Source organism: Sycon ciliatum, chromosome 3 (assembly GCF_964019385.1).
Source record: "Sycon ciliatum chromosome 3, ocSycCili1.1, whole genome shotgun sequence".
NCBI classification, from domain to species: domain Eukaryota; kingdom Metazoa; phylum Porifera; class Calcarea; order Leucosolenida; family Sycettidae; genus Sycon; species Sycon ciliatum.
This window is the reverse complement of record NC_088645.1, coordinates 25,782,923-25,798,488: the sequence shown is the minus strand read 5'-3', so window position 1 is coordinate 25,798,488 and position 15,566 is coordinate 25,782,923. Positions and strand designations below refer to the sequence as shown.

Sequence of the window (15,566 nt, the reverse complement as noted above, 5' to 3'; positions counted from 1 at the left end):
AACACTGCACTCACTTGAAATCACTGTAGGTGAAAAGACATCTTTTGGGGAAATGAGCCTGATCGCGCAGTACGTGAACAGGACAGGCTAAGCGCGTTAATATCCACATCTCTTTCTTTATTCTATCGCCATCATAATAATATTATTGGGCACCAATGAAGTAGTCTTCTCCCCCTGGCCCCCGCCACACAACAACGCAAACTCTTGGTTATATCTTCAATACTTATATTATACCAAGAAATGAAATGACGAGGGCGCAGGAGGAGAGAGACAAACTTTGTGAATGACGGGAAAGACTCCCGGGAAAAGACTCAACGAAAACAACAAAAGAGCAAGCAGTAATATTGCGACGACAAATCGGGACGACCAATCAGGGACCAATACGTACAGAACACATGACCAAGACCAAGACAACCAGACCACGGACAAATCACACACGACTCTCATTCCCAGACTAAACTAGCACTGCGCATGTACAGCATTCACTTGACAGTCACTCTCGCACAGACGGAAGCACATCCTCACACTCTGACAACGCGACTCTTGCATGCACCACATACCATAAACGTCACACGTCACCCCATACTCGCGCGTACACTTAGACCATATATGACATCAGACACTGGACTCCACAAGACAAGAACCAAATACGACAACATGCGTAAATCATAGTCGAACAGAAATCCGCAACATCAATGCCCGTTTGGTTTGCGTTGTTAAATAAAACTTCAAACAAACAAATCAAACAATAGTTAGCTGACACACCCACACATGGCTAGGTTGTACGTGAAAAGGTTACAAGAAATCTTGTTCACTCTTATCTCCCTCGAGCAGACCTCCAAGTTCCGGGCACCTCGGTCTACCCGGGCACCCTATGGGTGAATTTTCGTGAAAATATTGCTACTCTCTTGCCACTATTAGTAGAAATATTACAAGTATTACTCTTTTGCCACTATTAGTGGAAAAATTGTTACTCTTTTGCCACTATTAGTGGAAATATTGTTACTCTTTTGCCAATATTAGTGGAATTATTGTTACTCCTTTGCCAATATTTGTGGAAAGAGTGATGCGATATGCAAGATCTCTGGCCCTTCCCCATCAAAACCTTCATGATGCAGAATTAGGGACATGTCCAAGTTAGGGACAGTGCCCGGTCCCCGGGGGCTGCCCGGATAAGAGAGATATGAGTGCATCGACAATACACTGGCCTGTTGGCAGGGCAACCTATGCATGTGTTACATGCATGGGCTTGGCGATTGGTGTCCGATGTGTCACACCCGCAGTGACACCGTGCGTACAGTCCACGGTCCTAACCAGCTCAGACAAAAGTTTTTGTACGTTTTGAAGCCTCGGTACCTTCACATGCGTAGGTAAAATTGGCTTACCGGTATCTGACAGTGCCGTTTCCAGTCTCTGCATCCCTCTGGACCGGGGTGGTTTCAGTTTGTAGACTGCAGCTTTTTCATCGACAGGACAACTAAGAAATTCATTGAGACCCATCAATGGCCAACGTCACCCCGAGCCACTGTCCCACGGAAGTGTGCAATCCAATACAGGGATTGATTTATCCGGGTTCACATCGCAGTTTGCGAATCAAAATTCACTGGCTGCGATTCGCTTTCGTTTTCTATCGCCTAAAACTGCGATGCACTGGCCATGCATAGCGGTATGTACAAAGACCATTCTGTACTGATTGTGTGCAGTTTACATACGACTGTTGTACACACTGCTGACTTGGGAGTAGTATTTTACTACTCCAACCAACTGGCCTCTCCTGCTCAGTCCGCGCGGGGGTCGCGGATCGCGCTCTTTATGATTTTGGACACTACACTAGCACTGGTCGTGCATGACTGCTGTCTTTTGAAGTTTTGTACACGGCGGCGACTTTCCCTGAAGTTCTTAAGCTCAATTCAGTTTGTTTCTTTTCGACAAGACACAGTTGAAGTAGATGGTTCTTAGTCTCGGTCCTTCGTCTCATGTAGCCAACATGTCAGTGAATCTGATCACTGTCCAGAAGTGGGAAAAGAACTGGATGCGCCAGGGGAGGCGATTCGTTTTGATGAAGAAAAGGAGAAAAGCGAAAATCTGTGCGCTTTGCACGAAGTGTCACGATCGTTTGAGCGCTTTCCCTCGCTTCTTTGTCGAAGGAATCAGTGGAACTGCCCTGTTGAAGGACATTGTGTTGTGAAGAACTCGAAGTTGGACAGACGCTGAACATGTAACGAGCCCAAGCGAAACCCTAATGTAAATATTCAGGTCAACCGTTCGCTTGGAAAAGCAAATAGCAATTGCAGCTATTGTCCTCTTCTGTACATAATCCTGTTATTGTACAGAATTGCATGGAAACATTTGATGAAGGAAAACTACTCATCAATACTGGGAGGTGCTAGTCAATTGTAAAACTGTGTGGCAGTGACTGCTATGCAAAAAAATCAAAGTAAATCGATCCCTGCATTTGAAGGAAACCTGCATCTATAGGATGTGTTTAGTTGCTAAAATGCCCTGTTGATGGTGTCACCTGGGTAGACGTATACAGGCCATAGTAGATTAAAAAAGGTAGCTGTTTGCTGGCACCAGAAATACGTAACCAAGAGTGTTCAGCCGCGTCAGCGATCCCTTTCAATAGCCCGCGGCAGAATATTGTTCGTATTAAATGACAACAGTCTTTCGCAGTAATTAGGCTCACTGTTGCTATCTTGCGTAGCCAGAGATCGAAAGGGCAAAGAAGACGTCCATCGCCGTTGCAATGGTCACAATGGAGCAGATCTTGTGGATGCATGTATGCTTCCTAAACTGGTGGAACTGACTACGTAGCATGAATAGTGCGGAAAGGCGTACACATCTGATCATACTGCCGCCGAAAAGTGGCCTCAATAAAGGAATTCTGCCCTTGGCGAGTCCATCGCAGCAGACCATGTAGGGTGGGCGTTGCGCACACTCCTGGCTATGTACCCTTGCCGACCCCTCCCCTCAGTGCATTTATTCTTTCAGCATTGCAATGGATCTGACATGTGTGAGGTAAGGAAATGTCACTTTTCTCACTTTAAAAATAATGTTATGTCTTCATTGTGTCTTATGTACATGCCTAGCCAAGGGTTCAGTGTAAGAGTGGTAATAGTAATACTCAAGTGACATCATCAACGGGGCAAAGTTCCTAGCCTGTGCTGCATGCAGTACCAAACGTTAAACTTAGTTTGTTTAGTCCTACTGTCGTGGACATGGAAGTCCGGTCGCACGTCTAGCGGCCCCAGGGCGCTCGCTGGCCATGCAGGCGTGGGTAAGCTGTACACATGCATTTATGCGCTGCAGCACGCTGGTCGCATCGGATCAACATGTGCACTGCATGCAACGTTCTGTACGTGCTGAGGGCGCCGACCCCAGTCAGTCGACTGGATTTCCATGTCCACGACAGTACTCTGCCGAAATGAAAGTGTAAGCGAGATAAATACCAATCGCGAGTACTGGCAGGCAAGGACAGCAGAGCCTGGAGTACGAGTACAGCTCGATCGACAAGAGCGTATCAATAGTGCGTAACTCCACAGCGTGTGCAACTCCACAAAGGCTTCAGTCACGACTCATTTTTGACGTATTTCATTTGTTCACGGTGCAATGCGCCTGACGGTGCTCGAAACTTCATTCTGCACGGTTGACTTCGCATCTAAATACATAGGGCCTAATTAGATCACGAGGAATGGAGTTATTCCAGTTACGTATCTGGTCCAGCTTTTAGTGGTGCATAGCTGAAAATATTCTTGAATCAGTCCGTACCTACAGCAGTAAGAAATTGCAGTGTACAGCTATGCAGCACACATACAGCTAGCTACAGGTAAACGTGAACTTGGCACACTGGCACTCGATTCTGACTTCCCAGCAGCCACTGAACTCTGTGGTCCCCGTCATTTGGCCCGAACTTGCGCATGCTGAACGAAGGCAGAAAGACGTAGTGCCCCCCCCCCCCCCCCCATGCTCCTCACGGGGTGCAGCATGACCTGTCTTCTAAAGATGAGTAGTGGCGAAAGCAACCATTGGTGGTTGAAAACTCTGTAGAGTTATGTACTCTTGCCAGTAAGTAATGAGAGTAGCGAGATAAAAATTGAAATTAGCTGCAGGAAGAGATCTCCTCCTGTAAACAGCGATCTTACTACAACCTCCTACAGAAGTTGTGCAATGACGCACCATCCCGGAGAAAGTGCTGCAAAGTGGATGCGACTTGGTGGCAAGAAAAGACCGTCTCACAAGGAATTTTAACTTAGCAGGCCATTGACGGTGCGAGCCGAAATGAAAATCAAGTTATGTAGTGTCACTTGCCTGAGGTCAACAAAGCCCCCAACGCCAAAACTATGTCAAATATCTGCACAACAACATCTTATTTATTTTATTTTATTTCACCGTCCAATGGCAGAAGCCAATGCAAAGGAGAGGGCGCTATCCAGCCATGGCAAGAGAAGGAAAAAGAAAGAAAAAAGGAAAGAACATAATAATAATCGGAAGAAAAGAACGCATCAAAGCGAAAAGAACGCATCAGCAGGGTGAAATTTATCACTGTGTTGCGAATAGTGGCGAGATAAGCTAGCAAAATGTACTTCAAAGTACAATCAACTTCGCTAATAATGACTGCGGATATAACGACAATTCGCAAATAACGACAGAATTTCCATGCCCAGAGCAAAGTCCCATCCAACTGTAACACATATAATGAGACTTCGGGTATAAGGACACTTTTCTGATGCCCCGCCGCCGCCGAGTGTCATTATACGCAAAGTTGACTGTACATGTATAAGTGGGGAAACACGTACTATGCTGCGACTGTGAAGCACTGCTCCCTCTCTGCATCCCATGGCCCCAGTGCATGTACTACAGTACGTGAGGTACAACACATGAAAAAGGGTGAATATCATGCTTATAATGTGGTGTTTTAGCTTTAAAATGTTACCAGTTGCATTGGTTTCTCCGTGCTGTGGCATTATGTATTGGTGTATGTGTGCGTAACACATGCAGTGGCCCCATTCTCGACCCAGACACTGGCCTTATTGAGATCAACAAGAAGAACAGGGCGAGGGGTTTTATACCGCCACACGATCCCAACGTTCCTGCCACGGTCCCGATGAATCGTATTCCCGCCCACCTGACCAGTGGAGGGGACTACGACGTCGTTCCACCCAATGCAACCACTGCTCTGGGAGCACAGGGCACAAATACCACTGGTCAGATGGCAGCAAATGGAGAGGCCGAGAATGAGTACGACGTCGCCCTGCCACCAACAGCCGCCAAGCCTGGTGCGGACCCGGCCGGTGACACCTACGACACGTTCACGTTCAACACTGAACCGACTGGTGAGGGTCCCGACCCGAGCACGTACGACCACATCGGCAAGGTCTTGCCGAACGCTGCCGTAGTCACTGCCCCTGCTTCGGCTTCACCTGCGGTGCCCAAACCGGATGTGTACTCGACGGTCGATTCAACCAACCTTGCACCGCAGGCCCCAGCACTGGCAACAACTCCTACACAGCCTCCTCCTGACGCGGCCCAGGGCACGGCCGCTGACGACCAACTGCCACCACCAAATTTGGAGTCCCCGGCTACGGATTCACCTGCACCTCCCAGAGACGTGTACTCAATGGTAGATCCAACAAAGAAAAAGCGCAACAAATAGAGTGGAGACATCCCAACGGCATGCCTTGTAAGGCCACTTCTCACAACCCAGCAGTACTTGTACATGGTAGGAGGGCATGCCTTGTAAGGCCACTTCCCACAACCCAGCAGTACTTGTACATGGTAGGCTAAGTCTGACGCTTTCCTTCCATCCTTTTTCGACCTCACCTCCTTCCCTTTCTTTCCTCTGTATTGTCATCATCGGTCTTCTTCAGCCGTCAGCAACCACTCCTGCTCTCTCATTCTGTCTGTCTTTCCCTGTTTCTTTTTTTCTTTCTTCCTGTCCCTCTTCCCGTACCCCAGGGCCTCGGGCAAGCCTATCTGAAACTAGGCCACAGTTCTTCTGGCTGACGTGCTCAGCTGCACCTGCCATCACCATCCCATTGGCCCGGTTCTCCGTTTGCATGTTGCCCTATGTCTATGACTATCGGCCCGCATGCACACACGAGCGCGCACGCACAGATACATACATGCACACGCACACACGCACACACATACACACACACATGCTCACAATGCGTTCCACGCTACGCACGCATGCACACACACGCGCGCACACGCGCCATCACAATGCTTTCCACACTGCGCTTGCTGCATGCCATTCTCCCCTTTGTTAATGTTGTTGTGCATATTTGAGCACTGCACTTTCCCAAGTCCCTTTGTCATGTTCTTCGCCAGGGGCTGCTCGACCCGCACGAAGTTCGACAGACACCTGCATGCCACTCTCCTACTTTTTGCCACAAAAAAAATGCAAAATCCTACAAAAAGGTTTCACTCTGCTCATGTATAACACATCTGTAGTGCATGTATGGTCTGCATGCCCACATTAAATACGCTCCATCAAAATCAGTCATAGCTGTCACCCATCCACTTGCATGCTTCCCCTGGTCACCAACTGCTAGCAAACACACTGTTACAATTCCCCAAGAAAAAAGAAAAACAATAGGACAAGTTAGTGTTGCACGTTGCCGTATTCTCTCCCTCCGCATGTGATTCCGTTTCCTTGTTTTTATTTCTCTCGTTTTTTCTGTTTTTGGCTTTTCCACTTCCTCTGTACATGTGGTTACTTCATCTTACGCAACCACTTGTAGCGGTAACTTAGTAGTGTCCCTTTCCTGGTGGCAAGCAGCCTTTGAGCTAGTTTAGCAACCTGCCAAACAATGTATGCCTCCCTTTTCTTTTTTAAATTACTGTATGGTATGGTTTCTTACCGTGTTTTGCGGCCAATTTTGAGCAGTCCCCAGTTTCGTTTCCTTTTCAGTTCGAGCCGTACTCCATTTTCTCCCTTTTTTTAGTAGTTCAAGTTGTTTGTGTTACTCGGCACTTTGCCGTTTCTTGCGTGTTCAGGCTAGCTACGGAGCCGTGCATTGTTTGCAATCAACGTTATCTCATCAGATCCTCAAATATATCTCTGTGCAGTGCAGGTTTTTGGCCTGACCTTGCGCCAGATTACAGTATCTGTGAGGCATCCACTTTGCGTCACATTGCCGTTTATCTCCTATTTTTTTCACTCCACCAATGGGCAATGCCTCGACGGCCGTTTCTTCCGTATTCTTCCTTTCTCTTCTTGTTTCTCGTTTTGAAAAAAACTCTGAAAATTTTGGTCCTGCCACTTCATGTTCGCAACCTGTTAGGCAGTGGAGTACAGGGAGAAAGACTTCTCAGTGGTCCCACCGGAAAAGATAATAATGACAGCGGAAAAAGCGAGATGATGCGCCCCTCGTTGTACACACGCGCTGCAGTGAGACCATGTTCGTGTCGTCATTTTTGACTGCTACTTGTATAAACACACTAGAAGTAGACAGGTGCCCTGTGCTACCTAAAGTGGGGTGTGACGTATGTTGTCCTGTGTCCTGCCTTGCTTCTGCCCCCCCCCCCTCCCCCCCCCCCCCCATGTCGGAGTTGTAGTGCTGCTGACATTGATGGTTCCTTTGAATCCTTCTCCCTGGCCATTCGGCTTCCTTGTGTCCAGGTGTGGCAAGGCCTTGCGCAGCTCCCAAATAGCACCAGAGCCGGCAGAAGCCGGCGTTCCGCTACGTCCGGACGTCCACCAGTACCAGCAGCAGCGGCTTGGTTCGGGACGTGACCGCTCACCGTCGCAACACGACGACAAGAACGGAGATAGCGGCGAGAAGAGTGTCAGCATCCCGTTGTTTGTTCCGGCGTCGGTCGAGGACAGGCTCGTGCCTGGGTCGGAGAAGTGCACAGGAGTCGTTCACATTTGATGTCTGCTGCATCAGTGCTCGAGAATTTACCAGATATGAAGTCATCCTGACCATCCCTCTTTGTTGAGTTTTTGATTCAACGAGTCGCTGCCGCCGAACTTTTTGTCTTCTTTGTGTTGGACACATGACTCGAAGGGAACGTTTATAGATTGAGCCCAACGCAATGCTCTCTCTCCCTGCATTGCCCCGTTGCAGCTGTTTCAAAAGCCCCGTGCTCTCTTTTATGGTAGTTTTGTTCCAAGGCGCCCAGCGTAGTTGCCGCTGCACCTCTTCCCGTTTTTGTTGTACCTTGTAGTCCTATTTGACAGTGTTCCGCATTTCCACGTTTTGTCCCGCCGCACTTTTGCCTTGCCTTATGGAGAAGTCAGCGTGACAGTGAACTGAATTTTCGTCCGAAGATGTTAACACTGGATAATGCGCACTTGAAAGGGAGCTTTGCACAGTTTTTTTACTGGGCCGAATGATGAAAAATGTAACAGAATAGCATGTGCACCATGCAGGCTGGGGCCTGAGTTACACTGAGTAGGGACAGCGAGTGTGATCGGCATCATCGGAGAGATCTACCTGCTCTGGCTTCTTCGTAGGGCAAGGCGGGACTGTGTGGACGCCAGGCCGACCACTACTGTGTGTATGCACGGCTTATGGCCCAGTAAGAGTTGTGTTGTGTTCATTGGCCTGTGCTGGGCAATGGTGTCAAGAAAGGTACTGAAGTTTGTCTTGTAGATCTGACTACACTGCATGATGAGGTGTTGTGTTCCTGAAGTTTTTCCTCCTCTCCTGTTTGTACCATTACAAAGTTACCGATCTCAGCATGTACCTCTGGTGTTTAGCCGCCCTGGCTACTTTGCTTTTTTTTATCGAACAGGTGTTGAGTTTGTGTCGCCGTGTTGTGTTCTCTCTTCCCCCCCCCCCCCTCTCTCTCTCTCTCTCTCTCTCTCTCTTTCTCTCTCTCTCTTCTCTTTCTCTCTCTCTCTCTTCTCCTTTCTCTCTCCCTCCCTCTCTCTCTCTCTATCTATCTATCTATCTCCCTCTCTCTCTCTCTCTCTCTCTCTCTCTCTCTCTCTCTCTCTCTCTCTCTCTCTCTCTCTCTCTCTCTCTCTCGCTTTCTTTCTGTGACACCATGATCTATGCGCACTAAAATGCCATCTCGAAAAAATATATCGCTGTCAGTTATCAATTCCGGTTGGGATATTCTACTGTTGGAGCTCGCCTCCTTTCACTGCGTATATGCGTGTCATGCCATGTCTCGTCGAGTATGTCACTGCGCTCACATTCCATCCCAAATCATTGTCTTTTTGTCTTCCTGCCATCCCAAGTCATTGTTCAACTGCATGTTGTGCTCTGAATTTTGACCCTGATGCCGTTGGACGGGACCGGGGATCTCCTGCTGTTGACCCACATCGGACAGTGTATGGCTGCAGCAAGCTCTGATGTTTCCAGGATGCACAGGACTCTGTCCAGGGAACAAGCATATTCTTGTGCAGCCATACCAATGCAGTTTGACACTAGTGCATCTTGGCATGCCCCCCCCCCCCCCAAACACTCACATACACACAGAAAAAAAGAAGAAGAAGAAAATAATAATGGTGGAATCCCTTCTTTAGGGGTCACAATGGCAGTGGTGCATGTCATGGTTGCCTTCACATTGATGCAACTATGTGATTAGCTGAGCCCTGTGGACCTCAGTCAAGTTAGCTGGCTGTCGGGGACAGTGTTGCCCCATATCCCCTATTTGTGGCTGACCTGCATGCCTTTATAGTGCTTCCCTGGGGTGTACCGGGAAATAGACCACCCGGGAAGATCACTATTGGGCTTACCCACCCTCCTTCCCATGCACACACTGAATATTGGGTAGGGGGACTTCACCATACGCATGTTTACTGGGTCATACTTGCATGCTGTCATCCTGTCACGCATGGAGGAGGGGTTCTCCCTTATCTTGGGTCCCACCACAAGCCAGTGCAGCAGGGTTCATTTACTAACCTTCCTGTCAGCACCTGTTACCATCTGTTACCCTAGTCAGTCAGTCAATCAATCACTCAGTCATAGTCATGCATGAATGCCATAGCCACGGCCTTAGGCACGACCCTGTGTGTATTTGTGTAGGTCTGTGTCTGCCGCTGCTGCTGCTGCTTTTAGTGGTGGTGGTGCTGCTGCTGTGCACATACGCATTGCCATTGATTGCCATGGTCTGACCAGTCACTGGGCGGTGCTCAGTGTTTGATGCAGTCTGACATCAGCACTACCACCACTAGACCGCTGTCACAAACTAGCTGTCTGCTGCACATTGGCACACATGTGAATTGTTTTGTATTGTCTGGATTCTCCAGAGGTAAATGAAGACCTCTCTTGGGAGTCTCTCCAAAAATGATAGATAAAGAGAATATGAAAATATATAGTAAAGTATGCCTGTGTAGCCTCCACCACGATTGCCTTCAGTGGACCGCACTGAACACTTCCTTGTGTCACAAGCCAACGCCATCTGCCAGTGTCATCTACCACCGCCATCCAGTGCAGTCACCGTCGCGTGCATGTGTCCACAACGCCATCACTGCATATAAACAGGTAACGACTCCCTCTGTCATTCATTCATAGCCACTCAATGACGTACGCTATCATTTTATGCCGTTTTTTGCGCGTTGTGCCTCGGTTGCATTGTTATACAAGTAGCAAAACTCTGTACAGGTCTCGCCGTCGTTTCTCAACTACTTCATGTAGTATTCTTGGCACGAAATTCTTTTACAGATTAAAATGGAATTTATCCTAAGGGGTTCTGGTGATTTTGGACCCCTTTGAAGCTCATTAATTTAAAGGCAATTTTATAGTGTATTGCTATGAAATAGATTGGTACCATATCGTGTACCCCTTTTCAAAACAACACAGTTACATACTTAATAATGCAGGTATGACTGCGGGCAGGTTTTAATGCTGACTCTTCGTCTCTGTGTGTGTGTGTGTGCGTGTGCGCGTGTGTGTGTGTGTGTGTGTGTGTGTGTGTGTGTGTGTGTGTGTGTGTGTGTGTGTGTGTGTGTGTGTGTGCCATTGTTATTGCTGTGCATGTGCAGGATGTGCAGGCGTCAACGTCCCGTTGCTGAATTGGCAAAGGATCGAGAGCGGCGGACATCTGAAGCCAGTGGTGTTGTGCTGATGGATGACCAGGGAGTGCGTAAAGACAGCATTGAATCTGCAGATTATTCTGCGTAAGTGTGACTTGGATTGCTATAATAATTATTGTTGTTCTTGGTTTCAAATCTTTCAAATCGTTATTCTTATGATATGCTGCTGCTGTTGTTGTTGTTTTTTTTGTTTGAATTCTTTATTCTCACGATGGCACCATCGCCTTGTTGTTGTTGTTGTTGTTGTTGTTGTTGTTGTTGTTGTTGTTGTTGTTGTTGTTGTTGTTGTTGTTGTTGTTGTTGCTGCTGCTGCTGTTGCTGCAGCTGCTGTTGCTGTTGCTGTTCTTCTTGTCCTTGTTCTTGTTGTTTCTTGTTGCTGCTGTTGCTGCTGCTGTTGCTGTTGCTGTTGCTGCAGCTGCTGTTGCTGTTCTTGTTGTTCTTGTTGTTCTTGTTGCTGCTGCTGCTGCTGCTGTTGCTGTTCTTGTTGTCCTTGTTCTTGTTCTTGTTGTCCTTGTTCTTGTTATTGTTCTTGTTGGTGGTGGTTGTAGAGGTGGTGGTGGTGGTGATGGTGTTGTTCATCTTTCTCTCTCTATCTCTCTCTATCTATCTTTCTTTCTTCCTCTTCGGCTTTCTTGCCGTATCTCTGAATCTCTCACCATACAACACTCTCCGACATCCTCACCCTTATGACAGGGGCGTCGCACACGGTACGGTCACTACGGTATTGACCGTACCACTATTTGCCCCAAATACCCGGTGAATCAATAAAATGTACTGATTTGGGCTCTAAATTTCCATAATTTTGGGCTCATCCACCCGGTCTCCCCCACGAGTGAGTTGTACTTCAGATGACTGACCGTACCACACAAAATTACCTTCCGACGCTCCTGTATGAATATACCACTCTCTTATGCTTGTGTCCCTGTGCATCCTAGCCGCTACCAAACACACGAGGGCACTGTGAACACCTCCATCAAGTATCACAAAACTGACACACCAAGCATGTGGGTAACGCAAGGATCCATGTCATCAGGGTAAGAACTAACTTTTTCTCTTTCTTTGGGGTTATCTTGCATGAGAACGCACACACACACACACACACACGCAATCCCCCAAAAGATTGGTAATGTATGCAAATTTTCTGTGTCTGAGTGGGCTTCATGACCATAAGTAAAAAGTAAATTATCGTGTCCGTTCCCAAAGGGAACTCACGACATCCGCTAACACCCGGTAAACCCTAGCGGCAGATGCAGCGCCTAACGGTGGGGGTGAGTGGATAAGTCTCACAACCACTGGCACAAGTGTCGAGAAACCCCATTAGCTGCACCCATGTACCCCTTGTGCCTGGCCACAAGTTCCCAGTTGACTGTAGGATGACCATAAGGGAAGTGAATAGTTGGGCGTTGTGGCGCTAGTCTGCTTCTCATGGCTTCCCAACTCGGCCGTGATGACAGCATTTTCTATTTGGCGTTCCATAACATTACTATGCCTAGCCATTCTGAAAGGGAAAATCCCCAGTAAGCCGTTCGTGAGCTACCACGTGCAACCTCTCCATGTAGACCAGGGAAAAAAGTAGACCTGCGCTTTTAATACTAGGGTCATTCCATGTCATTCTCATCCTGGTGTATATGGGCGTGCGTGTGCGATTGTGGCTCGTTCTGTGTATGCTTACGTGCGTGCGTGTGAGTCTTGTGTGCCAGAGACCATTGCCTGCCACCTCAATGTCAGCCATGCCATGCCACAGCCAAGCCATGGACACTCCTGTCACTATGCCAGTTGTCACCAGCGAATGCGGTGTCGGCGGCAGTGTACGGGCTCTGTCGGATGTCATGGTGACCTTGGTAACTGGAGCGTTAGAAACAAGTCCGCAATAGCGTGTAGTAACAACAAGCTAACATTGCAGTGCCCCCGCACTGATGCCGTACACACAGCAGCAAGTGTGGCAGGAACTATGGTAATGAAAACAGCGCGGTGCAACCATAACGATTGCAAGAACTTGGGCAGCAGGCATAGCAGCGGTGGTTGCGGAGTTGCTAGAATAGCAGTGGAGGTAATGGCAGCGGTTGCAATGCTAACGGTGATAGTGGTGGTGGTGGTGCTGGTGGTGGTGGTGGTGGTGATGTTGATGTTAGCAGCGACAACGGTAGTGACGGTTGTGGTGGTGGCAGAGGTAGTGACGGTTGTGGTGCTGCATGGTGGCAAAAGTGACTGCAGTGGTGCTGGTAGAAGCAAAGGTGGTGGTGGTGATGGCAACGGGGATTGCAACGGCAGTGGTGGTGACAGCGCCAACGGGGACGATGGCGGCAATGGTGGTTGCAACGGCGGTGGTGACAGCGACGATGGCAATGGCGGTGATGGCAGCGGAGACAGCGACGATGGTGGTGACAGCGGCAATGGAGATAGCGGCAACGGCGATTGAAACGGCAGTGGTGGCGACGGGGGCAATGACAGGGACGATGGCGGTGATGATGGCAGTGACGGCAGCAGAGACAGCGACGATGGCGGCTGCAACTGCGGTGACGGTGACGGAAGTGGCGACAGCGGCATTGGTGGTGGAATCAACAGCGACGGCGATGACAGAAGCTGCAGTGACGGCGACTTCAGCAGCAGTGTATCCCCTGCGTAGCATCCTGCCATGGCAGCGGAAATGGCAGTGCTGGTGGCTTAGGTGACAAGAGTTGCCGGGAGAAAAGTAACGGTGGTGGTATTTGTTATCAGCAGGGACAGTGGTATATGATAGCACTAAGCATGACATAAGACCAGTCGCAAGCAGTGCACTATCAGAAAAATGCAATCACTGGTTATCGTACTTTTCATGAAGCAGAGGCGCTACTCATCATCGATTCTCAAATTTGCTGCAAGGATATCGCCCGTGCATTGGCCATCATCTGATTCCATCCGTTGCGCTACGCACTGCATGCTCATCCACAGCTCTTCCAGCAGTATCACCACTGTACCTTAAGCACCTGGCTCTTAGGCAGATGATCGTCGTCATTTCCCTCTGTCATTTGCCATTCATCACCATTGTCTTGGCATTAATTTTCTAATGGCACGTCATCATCCACTCACACAATAGTTCATTGCACGCACTTGCCCCCGGAGACATACACGCATCATCCACTCACACAATAGTTCATTGCACGCACTTGCCCCCGGAGACATACACGCACTCCGCTACCCATACACTCACTTGTGCACGCATCTCATCACGTACACGTGCCTTTATGCCACTCTCGTGCTGTCATATTTGCCTGTCATGATCTTTCCATCTGCGGCATTCTCTCGGCCATTTCTCCGTGCAGTCGTCAACTCTCGCTCACATTGCTTCGGTTGAAAAAAATAGTGACTCTCGGGTTTGCTTTTGCCCGTGGCTGAAAATGGTGTAGAAATGAAAGATCTCGTAGGACTATTTGTTTCGAGTGCCTAGTAAAATAAGGTGCTTCACCGGTCTTTTCAAGACCAACCCGACCGTACACATCTGTACTCGTGCCCGCGGCACGCATCCATGCACAGGCATGTCTCACACGAGTGTGTGTGTTCTCTGGTGTTTGCCCGTGACCGTGGTGCTGCATGATTGCATGCCATCCGGCAGCGTCCCGGTGAGCTGATGGATGCTTGCCGGCAGAGTGCGGACTGCTTGCATGCTGTAGTACTAGTAGTGTGCCAGTTGCTCCGGCCTGTGCTTGCCTACACACAGGACGGCGGACTGGTCATGTCTTCTCTGATGCTGTGTGGTGCCAGTGGTAATGTTTGTCTGTGTGCTTATGTATGTTCTTGCTGCTCATGCCCCAGGATTGGGAAGACCATGCTTGGCGCTGGTTAGCGTAGGCTTATTCCCCAAGTTTGGGAAGACCATGCTTTGCGCTGGTTAGCATAGGATTATTCCCCAAGCTTGGAGTGTATTTGTGTTTGTCCTCCTCTCATATCTAGGGTTATTGGCCAAGCTTGGGAAGACCACGCGTTGCGATGGTTAGCGTAGGCTCATGCCCCAAGTTTGGGAAGGCCATGCTTTGTGCTGGTTAGCGTAGGCTCATGCCCCAAGTTTGGGAAGACCATGCTTTGCGCTGGTTAGCATAGGTATATACCTCAAGCTTGGAATTGCTGTGTGTTCTCCAATAGTTCTAGGATTACTTGCCAAGCTTGAGAAGGCCATGCTTTGCATGGCTAGGTACATTCTTGTGTTTTTGATGTTTTTTTGCAAAAAAATTATCTGGGAGCACGGGTCCATGCCCAAATTTTTCAGGATGGATTTTTTTTGGCAAAAATGGCCTGGGAGCACAGGTTCATGCCCAAATTTTTCAGGATGGTTGGCCAACTGAGTCTCACTGCCATGGTTACTGTGGACAGAGCTACAGTGGGGCTCAATGAAATCCAATCACATGAGCGGACTACATGTACGCGCAAGGTGGTGTACAGACCTGTGAACGGGTGCAAGGCACAAACCAAACTCACACGATCAGATTTCATTGAGTGGCACTGCACATGAAAAATTGATCCCACCACGAGTACGCTAGCACAGTGAGTGCGTTCGATTACGCACGCAATCGATTCCAGGGCTCATGACATGAAATCG

At 48.8% G+C, this 15,566-nt stretch overlaps 2 protein-coding genes across 16 annotated transcripts in view; both read left to right on the top strand.

The window, feature by feature from the left end:
- Positions 1 to 15,566, top strand: part of LOC135811911 (AT-rich interactive domain-containing protein 1A-like) — a 67,832-nt gene that overhangs the window by 17,493 nt on the left and 34,773 nt on the right. For 2 of the 15 annotated variants that reach the window (XM_065325164.1, XM_065325163.1), the window contains exons 1-2: positions 10,861 to 11,077; positions 11,929 to 12,027. The exons of 1 other annotated variant lie outside the window; for it this stretch is intronic. In XM_065325164.1, coding sequence (XP_065181236.1) covers positions 10,935 to 11,077; positions 11,929 to 12,027 — 242 coding nt within the window. In that variant the 5' untranslated portion in view covers positions 10,861 to 10,934. Of the gene's footprint in view, positions 1 to 7,414; positions 11,078 to 11,928; positions 12,028 to 15,566 lie in introns of those variants that run through there. 12 more of the 15 variants (XM_065325172.1, XM_065325165.1, XM_065325170.1 and 9 more) reach the window with 11 other exon arrangements.
- Positions 4,999 to 7,264, top strand: LOC135811914 (uncharacterized; the record flags this gene model as incomplete). The annotated part of the gene is given in 1 exon segment (XM_065325178.1): positions 4,999 to 7,264. A coding segment is annotated over 1 exon segment (549 nt). The 3' UTR covers positions 5,654 to 7,264.